General features: G+C 38.1%; 3 protein-coding genes across 3 annotated transcripts; 1 reads left to right on the plus strand and 2 right to left on the minus strand.

The window, feature by feature from the left end:
* Window positions 1-9,961: 9,961 nt before the first annotated feature.
* LOC109116472 lies at window positions 9,962-11,199 on the minus strand. The gene is made up of 2 exons (XM_019201940.1): window positions 10,458-11,199; window positions 9,962-10,008 (listed from the first exon to the last, which is right to left on the minus strand). The coding sequence occupies exons 1-2, from the start codon at window positions 11,197-11,199 to the stop codon at window positions 9,962-9,964; spliced, it is 789 nt and encodes a 262-aa protein (XP_019057485.1).
* A 1,614-nt stretch (window positions 11,200-12,813) lies between these two features.
* On the plus strand, window positions 12,814-14,138 carry LOC104808261 (cytosolic sulfotransferase 18-like). Its single transcript, XM_010533912.2, has 2 exons — window positions 12,814-13,173; window positions 13,231-14,138. The coding sequence occupies exons 1-2, from the start codon at window positions 12,873-12,875 to the stop codon at window positions 13,962-13,964; spliced, it is 1,035 nt and encodes a 344-aa protein (XP_010532214.1). The 5' UTR covers window positions 12,814-12,872; the 3' UTR covers window positions 13,965-14,138.
* Window positions 14,139-14,735: 597 nt separating this feature from the next.
* LOC104808262 (pyruvate dehydrogenase E1 component subunit beta-1, mitochondrial) lies at window positions 14,736-18,892 on the minus strand. The gene is made up of 15 exons (XM_010533913.2): window positions 18,769-18,892; window positions 18,562-18,655; window positions 18,369-18,431; window positions 17,674-17,754; window positions 17,560-17,586; window positions 17,394-17,456; window positions 17,196-17,282; window positions 16,873-16,998; window positions 16,352-16,485; window positions 16,161-16,233; window positions 15,996-16,061; window positions 15,702-15,740; window positions 15,481-15,605; window positions 15,241-15,355; window positions 14,736-15,069 (listed from the first exon to the last, which is right to left on the minus strand). Exons 2-15 carry the CDS (start codon window positions 18,610-18,612, stop codon window positions 15,019-15,021), a joined length of 1,101 nt encoding a protein of 366 aa, XP_010532215.1. The 5' UTR covers window positions 18,613-18,655; window positions 18,769-18,892; the 3' UTR covers window positions 14,736-15,018.
* Between the last annotated feature and the right edge of the window lie 947 nt (window positions 18,893-19,839).

Below are 19,839 nucleotides of genomic sequence, written 5' to 3' on the forward strand. Positions count from 1 at the left end.
AATAATATCTTTTTTGATAATTTATATCAAAATGTAACCGCAACTACAACCGTAACGAACCATTCATTTTTAATCGCACTTATCTACAATCGGTGCCAACATCAACTTATCAACCATCAGTATTAATCATTTATTATCGCTATCAAACGTTTTGAAAACGCTGTCAGCCATAACTGCAACGGTATAATCGATCGGTCCCATAAAACATTAAAAAGATATAAACACATTATTTTTAACATAAAACAAGTCTTAACACAAAATATAAATTAAAGATTGTCACGGATAATCACTATGATTTATTTTTAACTCAAAGTATAGTTATTGACTTGAAACTTCGAAAACGCTTACTTGTGTTCTTGTAATTTCTCCATTCTTTAAAAAAAAAATAAGTATAATGGGATGAGCCTACAACACTAACTGAGTGTAATATTCTAGACTCTATCAATCTTTAATCCTCATGACTCTTACTAATTTGAACGGTCGAAATATATCAAACACAATTATAAAATGAATCTATCCTCTTAAAAATTTCATTTGATTATCTCGCATATTTGATTCACTCTCTCACTTTGATTTATCTATACATACAAATATGCAGGGCATGAAATGTCTTTTATATTGTGAATGTTAACTAATAGCTACTAATGTATTCTGAAATAATGCACGAATATGATTTTTTTGTTTCAAAATTTCTTCTTTTTTATTAACATTTATTTTCCATAATCAATTTAATCTATATGGTTGGATCCCGTAGTGTCTGAAAATATTCTAATGTGTTCTAACATAATGCACTAGTATGTTATTTCATATCGTATGTATGATAACCAACCAAGGGTAGATGATCATCAAGCATACTTTATTTTATCATAGCATATTCGTCAGTAAGTGGATGATCTTTATTCGTTACTTAACATGGTTAACTTTAACATTCATTCTCATGTTTTTAAAATTAGCTTTTATTTCGTTTTAGTTACTAAAATGTTAAATGATATCTTTTACTTGATAGAAAATACTTATCTACCATGAATATTCCATGTCTAGGATTCTACAAGAAAATATGCATATATATCTACTACTGTCCAAAAAAAATCCACAATATATAATCGAAAATAAGGTCATACAATTCATTAAAATTCACATACATGATTTCTAACCACTTTTATTATTCATAAAAAATTTAAGAATTTCTTAACCTAGAATAAATATATTAAAAATTGTTATTTTCTTCATATTGATATATATTTTTTTTCAAAATATCATAACATTAGCTTTATATACCCGATTTTGAGTAAAATTTGAACCTAAAAATTCATATCTCACCCCTCTATCTTGTAAAGAACTACACTTTCTTAAACTCAACAACTTATTACCGGTAACATAATAAAATATCATTGTTCTTCCAACACATGTCTGATAATATTTTAACATTTTTTTTTTATTCAAATCTCATGCGTATTCAATTTCAAACATCATCTCTATCAATAAAAAATCAACCATTCAATAAAAGTAAAAGATTAACAAGAATGAAGAAAAGGATCCTAAGAAAACTCCACTTTGAAATCTATTGCTTAAGATGTATAATTTTTGGTGTTTTTCCTTGATTTTCCCTTGCACTTTTTTTTTTCCAAATCTTCTGCACGACTTATTCACTCCATTCTTTCTCATCTTTTATTGAAAAAACCAGACCCTCAAAGAGTAAAGGAAAAACTAACCAGTTCTATTCACTCGAGAAAAAGTCAAGTACAACTCACTTTTTGTTAGAGCTACTCAACACCCACTCTCACAATGAATTCTACCGATCAAAAACCTTACCAAAACTTAAACGCTCACCAAAGGAACGGAGATTTTTCCATGAGGTCTCCCCCTCAGATCCACGCCCAAACATTCACCAGAAGAAAGATATTTGCCCCATCGGTCTCTTCCTCAGACACACACTCACTAAAAAATGAGTTATCACTCACCAATAAAAAGACTCTTTTAGTCAAATATGCTTTGCTCTCCGTGAGAACTGATCTGCAACTTGTGTCTCCTTTATATAGGCTCCTCCAGTTCGCCTTAGATCTCTACGAATTGATTTGATAGACTTCTCCTTGATCCTCTTCGATTTCAAAAACCGGACCCTCAAAGAGTAAAGGGAAAAACTAATTAGTTCTATTCATTTGAGAAAAAGTCAAGTACAACTCACTTTTTGTTAGAGCTACTCAACACCCACTCTCACAATGAATTCTACCGATCAAAAACCTTACCAAAACTTAAACGCTCACCAAAGGAACGGAGATTTTTCCATGAGGTCTCCCCCTCAGATCCACGCCCAAACATTCACCAGAAGAAAGATATTTGCCCCATCGGTCTCTTCCTCAGACACACACTCACTAAAAAATGAGTTATCACTCACCAATAAAAAGACTCTTTTAGTCAAATATGCTTTGCTCTCCGTGAGAACTGATCTGCAACTTGTGTCTCCTTTATATAGGCTCCTCCAGTTCGCCTTAGATCTCTACGAATTGATTTGATAGACTTCTCCTTGATCCTCTTCGATTTCATCTCTATCTCCAAGATCTCATCTTTATCTCTATCTCTTCAAGTCTTTGACTTTATCTCCAAGATTGTCTCTATCTTAAATCTCCTCAAATCTTCTTAGCTTTGATTCTATCTTCATATCTTCAAGTCAAATCCAAGCTTCGTGGCTCTATCTCTTCAGATTGCTTTCTCTAAAATCTCTCCAAGTGGTTGACATTGAGTCCATCTCAATCTCTTAGTCTTTGACTTTATCTGAAACTCGTCAGTTGTACCTCAGATTTGCGTGAGCTCTATCTCGCCGGATTCTTCTCCTAAAATCTCTCAAGTTTGTTGAACCTGCAATAACCACTTAACAACCAAAAAACATATGTGCAAATAGTTGCACTAACATTTATGATTCTATTTTTTTTAAGAAATAAGAAAGCAATACGTATAAATAGTGGTATTTAAGGCATTAAGTTTGATAAGTGGGACACACTAATTGATCCCAAAGGTTAATAAGTTTGGCCTTAATTTTTTAAAATGGAGAATAATTCAATAAGTTAATGGGGATATTTCCCGTCGTACTATTCAATTATTCAATTATTGAAGAATGATTTGCGAGGAGATAAAACAATGATCCATCATCTCTAACATTTCAGGCATTTCTTTAAATTTAAATACATAATTCTTGTATGATTCATCGTAGCGTTGGGCAATCGGTTCGGTTATATCGGTTATTAACCGAACCGAACCGAATAAGTGTATTTCGGTTCGGTTCGGTTATAACCGTTATAACCGATTGCTTACTAATGTTGTATAACCAAACGGTTCGGTTCGGTTCGGTTAAATAACCGAATAAGATCGGTTAACCGAAATAACCGAAATAAAAATAAAAGATAATAAGGTATTAGTGTTTCCTAAGCGCTTTTAATTTTTTTCTTCTGAGCCTTCTTCCAGATGTCCCCTCCCGACACTTTCTTCTTCGTTGCCATAGTCTGAAACTTTCATCTCCTTCGTTGCCTTTCTTCAACTCCTCTGCTTGTGGTTGATTAAGGTATCTCTCCTCACTTTATTTTCTCTACTCTCTACCTCTGTATAAGAGATCTATGTGGGTTCTTCTGTTTCCTTCTCATTCGTCATGGATTTGTTCAATTTTTTAAGTAATTTTTGTTCTTTTCTGATTTCTTTTTGTTTATTATATTTTTTGGTGATGTTGGTAAAGTTACGAAACTTTCTAATTTCTATGCATATGAGGTTGAGTGGTGTATGTATGTATATATATATATATATATATATATAAATAAATAAATAAAGTTACGAAATTTTCTGATCATTGAGTGGATATATGTTATATACTTATGTTGATTCTTCGCTCTTCTGTCTTTGGTCTTTTGTCTTCTGTATGTTATATACTTATGTCGATTCTTCGCTCTTGTTCTTCTGCCTTTTATCTTCTGTGATTGTCGTGGGCTGTTTTCTTTTTTAGGTTGAATGTTGTATGATTTTAAGTTTACTGAATGTTTTGATTTCTGGTTATTCTTCATTTTGACAGATGGATGGTTCGAGCTCAGAATTGGCTAATATTGTAGAAACGGTTGGAGATAAGAGGAAAGAACCATCCTCAAATCCTGATGCACCTCCGAAATCAAAGAGAATCGTTCCTGTGAGATCAGAGGTATGGAATCATTTCACTAAGCTTGTGGATAACCCACAGAAATGTTCTTGCAATTATTGTGGTGTTATATTGAATGGGTCTTCAGCAGTCGGTACTAGTAGTCTAAGAAGTCATATTTTGAATACTTGCAAGAAGTATAAGGATTGTAAGGAAATCGGATTCCAGAAAACTTTGCAGAAAGATGAGTCTGGCGGAGGAGAATCTAAACTTGTTGCTGTTGGTTTTAGTCAAGAGGGTTGCAGAAGGGCACTTGTACAGATGATTATAATGGATGAATATCCTTTTACAGTTGTTGAGTCTTTGGGATTTAGACGTTTCTGCAATGCCATGTGCCCTTCATTCACGATTCCTTCAAGAAGAACAGTAACAAGAGATGTTTATGAGTTCTTCTTGAACGAGAAAGTTTCTTTGAAGAATTTGGTGAATGAGAACAAGCAAAGGGTTTCCTTTACTACCGATATTTGGACTTCCATCACAACCATGAGTTACATGGTTATCATCGGGCACTTTATCGATAAGAATTGGCGTTTGCATAGAAAGATTCTCAGTTTCAGCCCTATTTCGAATCATAAAGGAGAGACAATTGCTAGAGAATTTGTTAAATGTTTGATGCAATGGGGTATCGAGAAGGTATTCGCTATTACCGTTGATAGTGCTAGTGCGAATAATAGTGCTCTGAAGCTTTTAAAAAATAGATTGCAGACTTGGAATCACGATACCCTTGTATTGAATGGTGAGTTTATGCATATGCGGTGTGGAGCACATATTCTTAATTTGATTGTTAAAGAGGGCTTGTCGGATATGGGTGATTCTGTGGTTGCTATTCGTAATGCTGTTAAGTATGTGAGATCATCTGATTCAAGACTGCAAGCATTCAAAAGTCGAGTTGGGAGTAACAATTTTAGTAGAGGAAATGTTGTTTTGGATTGTACGACACGTTGGAATTCAACGTTTCTGATATTATCTTCAGCTTTGAAGTATAAGGAAGCATTCAAACGAATGGAAATGGAAGATAAACTTTATGAAGACTATTTTGGCGAAGATGATGAAGCTAGAATTGGGAAGAAAAGGATTGGTCCTCCTTCAGAAAATGATTGGGAAAATGCGCGTCGATTGATACATTTTTTGAAGATTTTCTATGAATCGACATTGGCATTTTCGGCAACAACAAAGGTTACTTCTAGTAGTTGTTACAATGAGATCATAAAGGTTGAATCGGTTCTATCATCGTTGGTGAACACTCCCGATCACGAAATGAGCAAGATGGCAAAGAGCATGAAATTCAAGTTTGACAAGTATTGGGAGGGAACATAAAAGATCAATAAGTTATTGATTGTTGCATCAGTGTTTGATCCGAGAAGTAAGATGAGCTTTGTAACCCATTGTTTTGACAAGATGTATGGGAAAGACAGTGTTAAAAGTGTTGAGATGAAGAATAATGTTCTTGTTGTGATGCATAGATTGTTTGACTCCTATTATGAGTGGTATAGTTATAAAACACCAAATAGAAAAGGGGAGGAGGAAGTAATAAAAAGTCATCAGAATTGTCAAGACATGATGTTGATATCGACATGATTTTTGGACAAGATGATGATCCGTTTGCTTCATTTAGTCAAATGATGATGGATAAAGGAGTTGTTGAGGACTCACCGAATGAGTTGGATATTTATTTGATAGAAAAAGTTGAAGTGGTGAAACCTAATAATTTAGGTTTGAAGTTTGATGTTTTGTCATGGTGGAAGATGACTAATAGTAAATTTCCAATCTTAGCGGAAATGGCGAGAGATTTATTAGCATTTCTGGTCTCTACTGTTTCATCGGAGTCCGCGTTTAGTACAGGTGGTCGTATTCTAGACCAATGTCGCAGTTGTTTAACTCCTGATATGGTTGAGGCATTGATTCTTGGGCAAAATTGGTTGATGTTTCCACTTGTTTCTGATGAAAAGCGTAACTTCGGTGATATGATCGCTGAAGATGACTTTATGTTTGCATTGGCTGAAGGTATTTGTTTAATATTGTTAATTTATTTTATAAAAATATTATCACTAATATATGATTTTATAACCTAATGATTGTTCTTTATTTGTATATAATTTCGGAAATCATCGGGACAAAGTGATTTGGTATTGGGTAGGAAGATGAAGATGAAGTCGATTATGGTACTTTTTTTTATATTGAAAGTAGTTTTATATTTATTATAATAAATTTTAAGTGTTTAATCAATATTCTATTATTTTTAAGGTTGACGATATGAAGATTTGATCGTGAGAAGATTTAGCTATGGAGTTTTTGTATTTGGATTTTTATTATATCAAAGGATGATATGAATGAAGATTTTGTTGTTTTTTATATTAAGAGGATTAGGATATGTTTTTTTATATTATATGATTGTTCTTATGAATGAGTTGAAACATATTTTTAATATTATAACCGAACCGAACCTTTGTTTGGGTATATTTTGGTTATTATTTTGAATAGGTAAAACCCGACCGAATCGAACCGAACCGAATAAAATTATATAACCGTTTGGTTATGAATTTTTATAACCCGAATTAACCGAACCCGAATTAACCGTGACCGAATAACCCGAACCGAACCGTTCGCCCACCCCTAATTCATCGTATCCAGATTATGTTCCACTTGGTTTAACCAGTAAACTAAGAATTTTGATTTAATAATTAAAAAAATCGTCACTAAATTCTTTTTTTTTTTGTCAAACCGTACTTGTACACGGTGAGCGAGAGATTGGGAAAATAGTTTTCTGTATATTGCATTATGTGATTTACAAGACATATATACACGCATGAGGAGATGATTGAAGAAACAAATACAGCAAAGAATCAGGGATTGATACTAAAAATAATAACAATATTATTTCCTTCCTTTACGCCCCCGCAAGATGAGGATCGTGTGCGAGACCAATCTTGACCCGCAACAAGTCAAACCGAGCTCGGGGTAGAGGCTTTGTGAGAGTGTCAGCGAGTTGATCAACCGAGGAGATATGAGACACGCGGAGATGACCATCACGAACAAGACCACGGATGAAGTGATAGTCAATCGCGACATGCTTCATACGAGAATGAAAAACAGGATTAGCACATAGGTACGTCGCACCGACATTTTCACAGAAGTTTACCGGCGAGGATGAAGGTGTGATTCCAAGCTCGGAGAAAAGAGATGAAAGCCAGCGAATTTCGGAGGCCGTTGATGCAACAGATTTGTATTCGGCTTCTGTGGATGATCTAGCCGCAGTTCTTTGCTTCTTCGAAGACCAAGAGATCGGGTGTTTGCCGTAGTACACAATGTGGGCACTTGTGGACGTATAATCATCCCGATTTCCACCCCAATCTGCGTCGGAACAGGCATGTAACGTGGGAGAGTTCTGGGAAGTCAAGAATAGGCCGAGAGAAGAGGAGCCGACGAGGTACCGTAATACTCTCTTGACCCCTTGCCAATGGTCCGTTGTTGGTTTGTGCATGAACTGAGACAGCTTGTTGACGGCGAATGCGATGTAGGGTCTTGTGAAATGAAGATATTGCAAGCTCCCGACAATGTTGCGGTACTCGGTTGGGTCATCAAGAGGCTGCCCCGACGTCAAAGTGAGAGACGTGGTCGACGACATCGGAGTGGAGACCGGTTTGGAGTGGAACATGTTGGTCCGCTTTAGGAGATCAATTATGTATCGGCGTTGTGTAAGATAGATACCATCGGTTGAGTGTGACACTTCGACTCCGAGGAAGAAGGAGAGGCGGCCAAGGTCTTTGATCGAGAAGCGACTGCCGAGCATGGTAATGATGTCTTGACATCGGACGGCATTGTTTCCGGTGATGACAATATCATCAACGTAGACAAGAAGATATATAACGACGTCAGCATCCCGGAGAACAAACAGCGACGTGTCGGCCAGGGAATTGACAAATCCCGTGGCAACGAGAAAATTCCGAAGCTCCGTGTACCATGCCCGGGGTGCTTGCTTGAGCCCATAGATAGCTTTGTGTAGCTTGCACACATGCGATGGTCGATCACAATCAACATAACCGGGAGGTTGGGTCATGTAGACATCTTCACTGAGGTGGCCTTGGAGGAAGGCGTTGTTAACGTCAAGTTGTCGTAGAGACCATCCACGAGTGACAGCAAGGCTGAGGATGAGACGTACAGTTGCCGGTTTCACTACCGGACTGAATGTGTCGTGATAATCTACACCGGGTCGTTGAGAGGACGATGTTATAAGAGGCATCAAATTCCTCCGTCATGGTGGAACCATGAGACGTACATCCCACAATGTTATAAGAGGCATCTGGTGGAACCAAAATCCAAGTCCCGTTTTTCACAAGAGCATCAAATTCCTCCGTCATGGCTTGTCTCCAACGTGGTGATTTGAGAGCTTGAGTGACACACGTGGGTTCGGTATCATCACTTGATTTGGAAGTTAAGGTATTTATGTATTTGGTATTTGGTTTGGTGATTTGATTTTTGGAACGGGTGGTCATCGGGTGGCTGTGTTTTGGTGGAGACGGAGGCGGATTTGAGGGTGGTGTGTCGATGGTTTCGGTGATGGTGGGTTCTGGGGTGTTCGGGATGTGAGTGGCGTCGGTTGTTGATGTAGGGAGATGGTTTGGCGAGGGAACGGGTGACGGTGGTGGCGGCGTGGGATAGGGTGACTGTGATTGAGAAGAGGTGGCCGAGAGTGGTGTCGGTAGAGGAGCTGCAGACGAGGTCACGGCAGCGGGAGATGGTGCTATGAGTGGACCAACTGGAACTAGTGTATGAGATGGTGACATAGATTGTGTGGGTTCGACTGAAGCGTTTGAGTCCAAGAGAGGTACCGAGAGAGAGGAGAACGGAAATCTGGACTCGACAAAGGTGACATGGCGAGACACAAAGACACGAGATGTTCGTGGGTTTAGACATAGAAAGGCATGTTGAGTCAAAGAGTAACCCACGAAAACACAAGACAATGACCGAGGTTCGAGTTTATGGTGAGAATATGGCCGAAGCCATGGAAAGCATAGACAACCAAATGTTCTTAATGTGGTATATGTCGGTGACGATCCAAACAAGGCTTGGTAGGGAGATTGATGTTCTAGGACTTTGGTTGGAAGACGGTTTATGAGATAAACGGCTGTCGGAAACGCAAACGTCCAATGGGATAACGGCATGGATGCATGGGTGAGGAGGGTTAATCCCGTTTCCATAATGTGCCGGTGTTTACGTTCCGAAATTCCGTTATGCTCGGGGGTATGAGGAGGAGTGGTGAGGTGTTGAATGCCGTGTTCCGAAAGAAAAGATCTTAGGGCAATATACTCGCCACCATTGTCGGAATAAAGAGTTTGAACACGATGGTGAAAACGGTTTTCAACGAGGGATTTAAACCGAGGAAAAATTTCAAGAACTTGAGATTTTCGTTGTAATGGGTAAAACCATGTGTATCTCGTAAAATGGTCGACAAATATGACATAGTATTTGAAACCATCAAAAGAAGAAACGGGAGACGTCCAAATATCCGAAAATATGATTTCTAAAGGACGAGATGATGTAAGTGAAGACTCCGAAAAAGGATGTTTATGAGTTTTATTCATGGAACACGGCGTACACTGAAGGTGTTTGTGTTTATTAGAAGACAAAGGCAAAGAAAATTGATGAATGACCTTACTAAGAACATCGAAAGAGGGATGGTCAAGCCTAGAATGCCAATCCGCAGAAGTGGTCTTAATAGTAGAAAAAACGGAAAAGGACGAAGAGGACACAGAACTAGGGTCGGGAGGCCACTCATAGACGCCATCCTTAAGCATTCCCGTGGTGAGCCGCTCCCCCGTTGCGAGATCCTTTACCTGAAAGTGAAAAGGGTAAAATTCAACGGAAACACGATTAGTGGTGCAAAGTTGATGGACAGATATGAGGTTTCGACGTAATGAAGGGACACATAATATATTAGTGAGTGATAAAGGACGAGAGGTTGAGGAGAATGATAAGGAACCCGTGTGTGTGATCGGATGGGAGGATCCGTCACCAAGCTCTACTTCGTCACCACCGGAGTACGGCTCATGGAGGGAGATATTGTGCAAGTCTGATGTGATATGATGCGATGCCCCCGAGTCAAGAAGCCAAGTCGGAGACGAAGGTGCAACAGCAACACTCGTGTGATGAGCACGCGGCTGCCATGATGCCGGCGGGTTCGGCGGTCCGATCGGAGCAGCAGCAGGGGAGCGAAAGAGATGGCATCGCTTGGCACTGTGGCCTTGTGTCCCGCATAGCTAACATTTTCCGAGATAGGGCTTACCGAGCGGAGATTTATAACCTGTCACAGATTCATGATTGAGAAGTCGTTCGTGAAGCTCCACAAACGAGATTGGTAGATCTCGGGCATTTACAGCATCTTTGACAGCACGGTATTCTTCACCGAGGTCGGCGATGACAAGATCGATTAGATCTTCATGATCTAATGGCTTTCCGAGGAGAGCTAGCTCATCTCCCTTTGTCTTGAAGAAGTGCATGAACTCATCGATTGATTTGCCGCCTTTGGAGAATCGTTTCATTTGATCCTTGAGTTGCTTGATATGTCCCCGACTGGATCTGCCGTATGTGGACGCTAGTATTGTCCATGCTTCACTTGTGGTTGTCGCCCTTACAATGAGAGCTTGACAGGAGACAGAGATCGAGCCAAGAAGGGCTGAGAATAGCAGCTTGTCTTGACGAAACCAAGACGTGTACGCCGGGTTGGGGTTGATCACGTTGTCGACGGTGATCGTCGGCGAGACAGTGCTGTTGGCGTCTAGGAATGATTCAAGGTTGTATCCTTGAAGGAGTGATCGAACTTGGAGGCTCCAGGTGATGTAGTTGGCAGCGGAAAGCTTGGAGACGTTCGTCACGTTGATATTGATCAACGAAGACGCCGTGTTGTCGGGATCGTATGGTCGAACGGTGTCGGTTGCAGCGGCATCAGTGGGGGCAGCGACATTGGGATCGGTTGCTGTCGGAGCAGCAGGGTGAATGCCAGCGGAGGATGTGCCGTCGGAGGACATGTCCGATTAGGTTCTCTGGAAATCAGGGATTTGGAAAAAAAAAAAAAAGAGATAGGATGTTGTCGTTAAACCAAGGCGTCTGATACCATGAGCGAGAGATTGGGAAAATAGTTTTCTGTATATTGCATTATGTGATTTACAAGACATATATACACGCATGAGGAGATGATTGAAGAAACAAATACAGCAAAGAATCAGGGATTGATACTAAAAATAATAACAATATTATTTCCTTCCTTTACACGGGAAGTGCTCATCTTGGCAACTTGAGGTTACATTTACCATCACTATATTGCTGTTTAGACTTCAAATTTGTAGATAGCATTTGATATTACACTTTTGTATTTATAGATTACCTCCAATTCCAAACATATCAGTCGATATAATCGTTGTTTTCTCAAATGGAATATGGTAAAAATAGATTTTTTTTTCTTCCAATTTTCATTTGGATGTTTTCTCATTGTTCTCTTTTTTTTTAATCCTTGAAGATTATAACTTTGACAGTGATATTTCCATTTTAAGAAAATTTTAAAATCCCTTGAGTTCAATATTCACGTGAAAATTTTACAAACTACAAAATTATGATATTAAAGATGTTATCTTAAACAAAATAACGGATGAGAGGACAAAAAAAAAAATCTCACATTAGAGAGGGTCCAAATGTACCTAGTAGACTAAAGGGGAAGTTTAGTTTTTGGATTAGAAATTATTTATTTTGAATGATGTTTAAAAACTGTACAATTCTTTTGTTATTTATGAAATCTTGTAATAGTCACTTTTTTCTGTGTAATTCATATTTTTCTACACGTTACGGTTTCAAAATAGTTTTCCGTTCTAATTTGGTTTTAAAGTTTTATAATTTTGTGTAATGGTATACAATGTTCTGTATCGTTTTTATATAAATAAATCTTCTTTATTTTTTAAAAATATTTTTAAACTTTAACTATCTATAGATTCAAATAAATTTCTTTATTTACAAATTATATATATATTAGTTCATTCATTTTGAAACTAAATTTGGAATTTATTTATAATAGTAAATTGATATTGTAAATAGAATTTAAATTGAATTGAAAAATAGATATACAATTAAATAGAAAGGAAAAAACAAATGCAGATCTACAATTTACACTTTTTGCAACCATCGTAGGGAAACGCCCCACCAAACCAGCAACATTCAGATCATATCTAACACGTTTATTATTGCTGCATCACCAACCTAGCGTTATTCTCACAATTTTAAATATTCCGAGAAAATATCATAAAAAGTTATAAACATATCGAAATCAAAATCTATAAGCTATGAAATTCCATAATCAATAATAAGTGTACATTTCGAATTTGATTTAGTTATTTTCATTTAGTTTTCATTGATATAAAAAATATTTATTTTCTAAAAAGATTTCGATTCCGATTTTATTCTAAATTCCTTTGGTACAGTTATACTACGTTGATTAAATTTAAATCGAGTATAAATTTCATACCTACCAAATCAGTATACAATAAATAAACAAGAAAATCTTTATCATTATGTGATGGGCCCCACACATATCTTTGTCCGACCATCCATCACCACTCATCCATATGCTTGCGTTATATACACACGCACTCCTACTGAACAAGCCTCACTCATCTGATTCATCAAACCCCCAAAAACCTTTCCATCGTTTCCCATGGAACCCGACAAAACCCTAAACGACACGACCGCGACAGCAACCGTGACCGACACGGCACCTACGGAGTTCGAGAAGAACCAGAAGAGGTACCAAGACACCATCGCCAAGCTCCATCACCAGAAAGGATGGAGACCCAAGGAGAATCTGATCGAGTTCGGCGGTTTCTGGTGGCAGCAACACCTTCTCGAAGGCTTACTTCACGCCCAAGAAAACTTCAAGGCGCGTCCCGAAGATTTCCTCGTCTGCATCTTCCCCAAAACCGGAACTACTTGGCTTAAAGCCCTAACTTACGCCATCGAACTCATCGATTTATTTGCCGCCTTTGGAGAATCGTTTCATTTGATCCTTGAGTTGCTTGACCGCTCTCGTTACGACGATTCCTCCAATCCTCTCCTCAAACGTAACCCTCACGAGTTTGTCCCTTACGTTGAGATCGATTTCCCCTTTTTCCCCCAAGTCGATGTGATCAAAGACAAAGGAAACACGCTCTTCGCGACCCATATTCCTTACGGTTTGTTACCCGAGTCGATCACTAACTCGGGTTGCAAGATGGTTTACATATGGAGAGACCCTAAAGACACTTTCACTTCCATGTGGACGTTCCTCCACAAGGAGAGGTCACAAGATGGTCCGGTCGCTGATCTTGACGAGGCTTTTGATTTGTATTGCAAGGGCATGTCGATGTACGGTCCTTATCTTGACCATGTTTTAGGGTATTGGAAGGCGTACGAAGAGAATCCGAAGAGGATTATGTTCCTTAAATACGAAGAAATGAGGGCGAACCCTGTGCCTTACGTGAAGAGATTGGCCGAGTTCATGGGGTATGGATTCACGGCAGATGAAGAGGAGAATACGGTCGTGGAGAAAGTGGTGAATCTGTGCAGTTTCGAGACTTTGAAGAACCTGGAGGCGAACAAAGGGGAGAAAGATAGAGAGGATCGCCCGGCTGTTTACGCGAACAGCGCCTATTTCAGGAAGGCGAAAGTCGGGGATTGGCAGAATTATCTGACTCCCGAGATGGCGGCAAGGATCGATGGCTTGATGGAGGATAAGTTCAAAGGCACTGGTTTGCTTCAGCACGACAAATGATTTGTTTCTTGTTGCCCAAGAAACCGATTCTACATCCGATTACTCTGTTTTTAGTTTGATTTTGTATGTTTCGTATCGGAATAAATCATATGAGCAAAACTTTTAAATTCATGACCATTTATGCCGAAATTTGTAATTTGGAAGTATGATTGCATGCATGTGTTTCCAAATTCAGATTCTCTATCCCAAATCTGAATCCAAACCCTCAGTTTCCTGTCTTTGAAAATTGGAACTTTTAGAACTGAAAAATGTCTGGACGTGAGGAGTTTAAGAATCCAATCGGCCAAAACTCGGTTCCGATGGAATCTTAGAATGCGACGAGCCGACGACAGGTCGAAAAGAGTAGATACAGAGTTCGAGGAGAAATTATAATGGAAAAAAAATTAATTTTCTATACCTTAGAATGATAACGTGGAAACCCTATCTACTACTTTTTGGACGCATTCGTTAGGTAAATCTTCGTCCCACCGCACGAGCCGTGCGACACACGATGGGATGTGAATCCACCGTATATTTTTACAAACTTATTATTTTGTTACAAGTCACAAATGTTTGTGCGGCGCTAAAAATACAGGGCTATTTTTTAAAAAATTCAACAATTTTAGAGTTTTTTTTAATAAAAAATTTAGCCTTTAAAAAAGTTACAAATTGTAATTTAATATGCAACTTTTATCAATTTTATTGTTTACCATAATTTTTCTTCTTCTAGACAAGAATTGAATTTGAACCAAAATCAAACCTAACGTCAACCCCGGTTTTTTTTCAAACAAATATCCAAAACCCTTATTTTTATTCAGAGTTTTCATCAATCGTGAAAATTTTGGACTACACCGGAGGAAAGAATCCCCAAGAATTTTGCCGAAGGAATCTTAAATCATAAAGAGAAAAAAAAAACCCACGACGAAGGGTTATAAAAAAAACCCAGTAGCATGAAACAAAAATCCCCGAGGAAACGGTTTTGAGTCAGCAGAGAATCAAATGTTTTGCTGTTTTTTCCACTCTTTTCCCTTTATGTTCCATTGAAGAAAGTGTGTTGCAGTGAAGAAGATATAAGTTACTTGGATCTATAACAAGCTCTCTCCGCCGCTCGAACAATGTCCTCAACCTGCACCAAAACGCTCGCTCACGTAAAGCCCTTATCCACTCAACCCCGCTCCCGTGTTTTACCATTTGAATTGCTTAATCGCTTACTAGTTGTATTAAACTGATTAAAGAGTCCATTAGTCTCGGGTTTTCTAATCGACGAAAACTCGATTTCTGGGAGCCAAAGACCCACCTGTGGTACCGCCATTCTCTCAAGATTTGCAGCGTAAGGCATGGGGACGTCGGCTCCTGCAATCCTCTCGATCGGTGCGTCCAAATACCCGAAACTCTCTTCAACAACCGATGCACTGACCAAAGATGACAACAACATATTATACATCATATGATTGAGTAGGGAGAATAAGTAACAGAAGCGTCGAGATAAGAGCCAAACAAAAAAAGATGGGGCGAGGGAGAAGAAATGGGTTTTCACCAGATTTCTGCACCGACGCCGTGTTGAGGGAAACCTTCTTCTACTGTAACCAGTCTATTAGTTTTCCTTACAGAAGCATTGATGGTGGCTCTGTCGAGGGGACGGATCGAGCGGAGATTTATAACCTGAGGTGATAAGACGAAAAGAGAACTTTCTTTTTACAATAAGTTCACAGTTCATAGATCATTCAGCAAATGCAAAGTGATGGAATTTTTGCATACCTCGGCACTTATTCCCTCTTTTGATAGCATCTCAGCTGCCTAATAGGTTGTATCAGGGAATAGTATCAGAAACAAAATAGAAAACCAGAGTATGAAATTGTAAAGGATAAGTAAAGCATGCATACAAAGCAGTATCTAGGCCAAATCCATGACTCTTGAGCTGTATACCGCAAAGTTACCCCCGAAGGCAGATAATTGAATTCAATAAGAAAACAGCAATGATTCCCCAGTTTTGTTATTAAAACACTGATAAGAAAGGTACAGGCGTACAGCGATCGTTGAGTAAACACAAACCTTGAGGGCATGACCAACCATCTTCGAGAAAGCGGTAATTGTTACGTCCTTTCCTTCTCGTTCAATCTATGATAGCCCAAGGCAGAGTAAAGCATCTGACTTCTCACTAGAAGAGAACCAAAAAAAACAAAGAAAAATTGAGAAGGAAGTTTATAGTGATGGTACCTTGGCTTTGCCTATGGGAAGACAAAAACTTGAATCAAGGGCTTCTTCTGAAACAGGAAATGATTCACCATATCTGCAACACAGAATTGACAGAAAGATAAAACAAACGAATGGGAAACGCTTTTAATAACATGGAAAAGAGAATATCAGATGGTAGATTATTGCAAATCAAAATTAGGTATACTACTTACAGTAGCTCGTTTTCAAGGAAGACAACAGGATCCGGATCTCTAATGGCAGCTTTAAGAAGGCCACGGGTATCTTCAGATGAATATGGAGAAAGAACCTTTAACCCAGGACATGAAGCATACCAGGCCGCATAACACTGTAAAAGGTAGAAAATCAGATTATTTCCTATAAACATCTAGAGATTCAGGTAAGAGATCATATCCATAAACACATCATTTATGAACGCCAAAGTTGACCATGTTAGCCATGCAATACACATCCCAAAGTCAACATCGAGATGGACTTTCTCATAGTGGCCTTGTATGCATTACCAAACTTAATACAGAAATAGTTAGGTGTCTCTGCAAAGAACCTCAATCAGAATGTGACAGTGGGGTAACTGATTCATGGGGTAACTGATTCAATGTTAAAGCCGAAGGCAGTTCCTTGATCGTTTCATTGAAATGCCATTATCAGTTTCAGAGAACTAGAAGGTAGCATTCAAAATAAGGAGTTAAGGAGTAAGTTTAGTATGAATATTTGCCTGGGAATGCTGAGCCCCGACACCAGCAGCGGCACCGTTGGGTCCTCTGAAAACAATGGGTACAGATATCTGCCCAGCAGACATATAATTCGACTTTGCAGCGGAATTGATTATATGATCAATTGCCTGAAAGATGTCCAACAGAGATGTTAAAACATGCATAAATAATAATCAAGGAAAAGTCAAATGTACTTTAATGTATCAGGAAATATATTTGCAACAGAGTTTGAGATCTAAAACACAGTAATGATTTATAAACATGTCAATTTGTTAAAGCAAGAAGCAGATGTGGTATTCCAAATCTCAAATCAAACAAATCTAACCTGCATGGAGAAGTTAAATGTCATAAATTCTACTACAGGCTTTAAGCCATAGTAGGCAGCGCCAACTCCAATCCCAGCAAAACCAGCCTAGAAAGTGAAAAAGTTGACTGTCAGAATTCAGAAACATTCCCAACCTCAGCAAAAACCGAATCAGAGGATTGCAATTGCACTGGATACAAATAGTATAGACAGCCTGACCTCGGTGATAGGCGTATCACGAACTCTCTCGGGACCGTATTTTTCCAAAAGCCCTTTAGTAATCTAATCCAAATAAATACATAATAGGCCTCCAGCATAAGAGACCAGGACTGAAACAAGATAAAATCAATATAAATATTTTTCAGCTGGTTGGCAAATTGCTAACCTTATATGCACCTTGGTATTGACCAACCTACAAAAAGGATGTAAAGATGAAATATTAGTACCATAAAATAGGTAGATCAATATATTATAAATATTTTCTTCATCTTATTCTTACCTCTTCACCCATGATGAACACTTTAGGATCTGCCGACATTTCTTCGTCAATAGCAGAATTTAGAGCATCTCTGACAGTCATCTATACAAACATATTGAGAACAAAAACTTCAGCTACAGTATAATATTCTGAGAAATTCCTAAATCCTAATTCACCGAAAAAGCTTTCATCATTCAACTGGATTGACAAAAGCAGGAATGAAACAAGTTGTATTCTAAAAGTATGCCATGAGTGCAACATATGGCAGTAGCATTTCTCGGACTAAACCAAGCAAATTGCCAAAATGTGCGAAAACTCCTAGTTCAACATTTTCACTGACAGAACCCATGAGAAACTGACTAAGAGGCCTTAACATCTGCTCCATGACAATGTATCACTGCATCTAATGACATCCATTTTCCGCATGCACCCATTTACTAAGCCATTGCAAATTCCCATGATTGTTTGATTTGTTAAATAACTATAGCTTCAGAAGGCAACCCCCAAACATCGTCCCAAAAGAAAAAGGACAGATGAGATTCACCGCAATTCAAAAGAGGCACAAATCAATGAAACCATCATTTCTTTTCATCTGGAACATCTAAAATTATCCTACGAAGCAAATAAACAAGTGAAAAACATAGGCTCCCTGAAAGAGGAACCGTATCCGTGAAGCACAAAAATCATAAGGCAGCTAAATCCGGTAAACACATTACCTCTTTCACAGCTGCGGCATAGCTTCTCGAGGAAACCAACGCGGATCGCACCCTTCTGAGAGCCTGGTCAAAATCCATATCGGAACAATCACAATCACACAATTCGATCAATATAAACTCAAATCCAATAACTCCAATAACAATCGACTAAAAAAAAGACATATGGACATAACAAAAGGGCAAAGCCTCGTACCGAAGCAGACAAGCCTCCATCGACGACGCTACGCCTCGAAATTCCCCACATTCTTTTCCACCCAACGATCAATATCAATATCAGATAACCAGATCTAACAACAGTGACATATTCAAAACGGAATCATTTAGCGGACAACAAAACGGAGACAAAGACGAGGAAAATGAAACAGGGAAAAACAAAAGAAACGGAGATAGAGAGGTAGACCAGAGCCCCGACGATCTGCCGCGGCGGGGGAAGACGGCGGCAGGCAACGCAACGGCAGCGGAGGAGGAGGAGGAGAGAGAGGGGCGACTCAAAGCCTGAACGAAAGGACAACTTTGAACCAGGAGAAAAATGAAAAACTTGAATTAGGTGTCACTGGGTAGGTCTACGTGGTCAAGCGACAACAGCCGTCCGATTGATATGATTTAATTACGATGAACGCTCAATATTTCGTAGTTTTATTTATTTATTTATTTTGTCTCAGTTTGTATTTGAATATTATGAATTGAAGAGGCAAATTCGTTATATTTTATTGCACAAGTTGATATGAAAATGATAGGATGTTGTTGTACCGATTATTATAGTAATTTATTTTTCTAGTGAAACAAAATGTTCTAAAGTGAATGAAATATTGATGTCATATTTTGTATAAATTAAATCTTATCATTTGATAAAAAATATTTTATATAATTTATAAAATAATATTTTAAAATCAATTTAATTTACTTTTAATTAAAAAATAATTTTATCACAAAAATATTAAAAATAATTTTTGATAAATCTAAAAATTATATAATCATGTGATAATATTATATTTTTTACTAGCACATACTATCATAAGGCAAAATATTAAAATATATATATATATATATATATATTTGAATTGTCTAATTTTGGTTTTAATCATCAGTTTATGAAATTTTCCCCCGAAAAGCACACAATCACGACAAAAAACGAAGAATCTCGATCTAAGGGCTCAGGAAAAGAATTATTTATGCATCAGCGAGCAAAGAATCTCTCATAGTTTGATGGTCTTCTTGCAAAATCATCTCAACCCCAAACAATTTATACCAAAAAATTTGCAGAAACAACAAAACTAACCAATTACAAGACCAATCTTTCGATGGAACCGATGAAAACCAACGGAGTAAGATCGGGGATTGCAGAAGGACATCAAATGAGGAAAATGACCCAGATGAAGAAAATGGTGGAGAACCTCTGTTATTGAACAAAGGTACTCGAAAACCGCGAATAAATAGATAAAAGAACCCAAAACCGAGCATCCAATATCCC

The sequence above is a fragment of the Tarenaya hassleriana genome, unplaced genomic scaffold (assembly GCF_000463585.1).
Source record: "Tarenaya hassleriana unplaced genomic scaffold, ASM46358v1 Cleome14, whole genome shotgun sequence".
NCBI classification, from domain to species: Eukaryota; Viridiplantae; Streptophyta; class Magnoliopsida; order Brassicales; family Cleomaceae; genus Tarenaya; species Tarenaya hassleriana.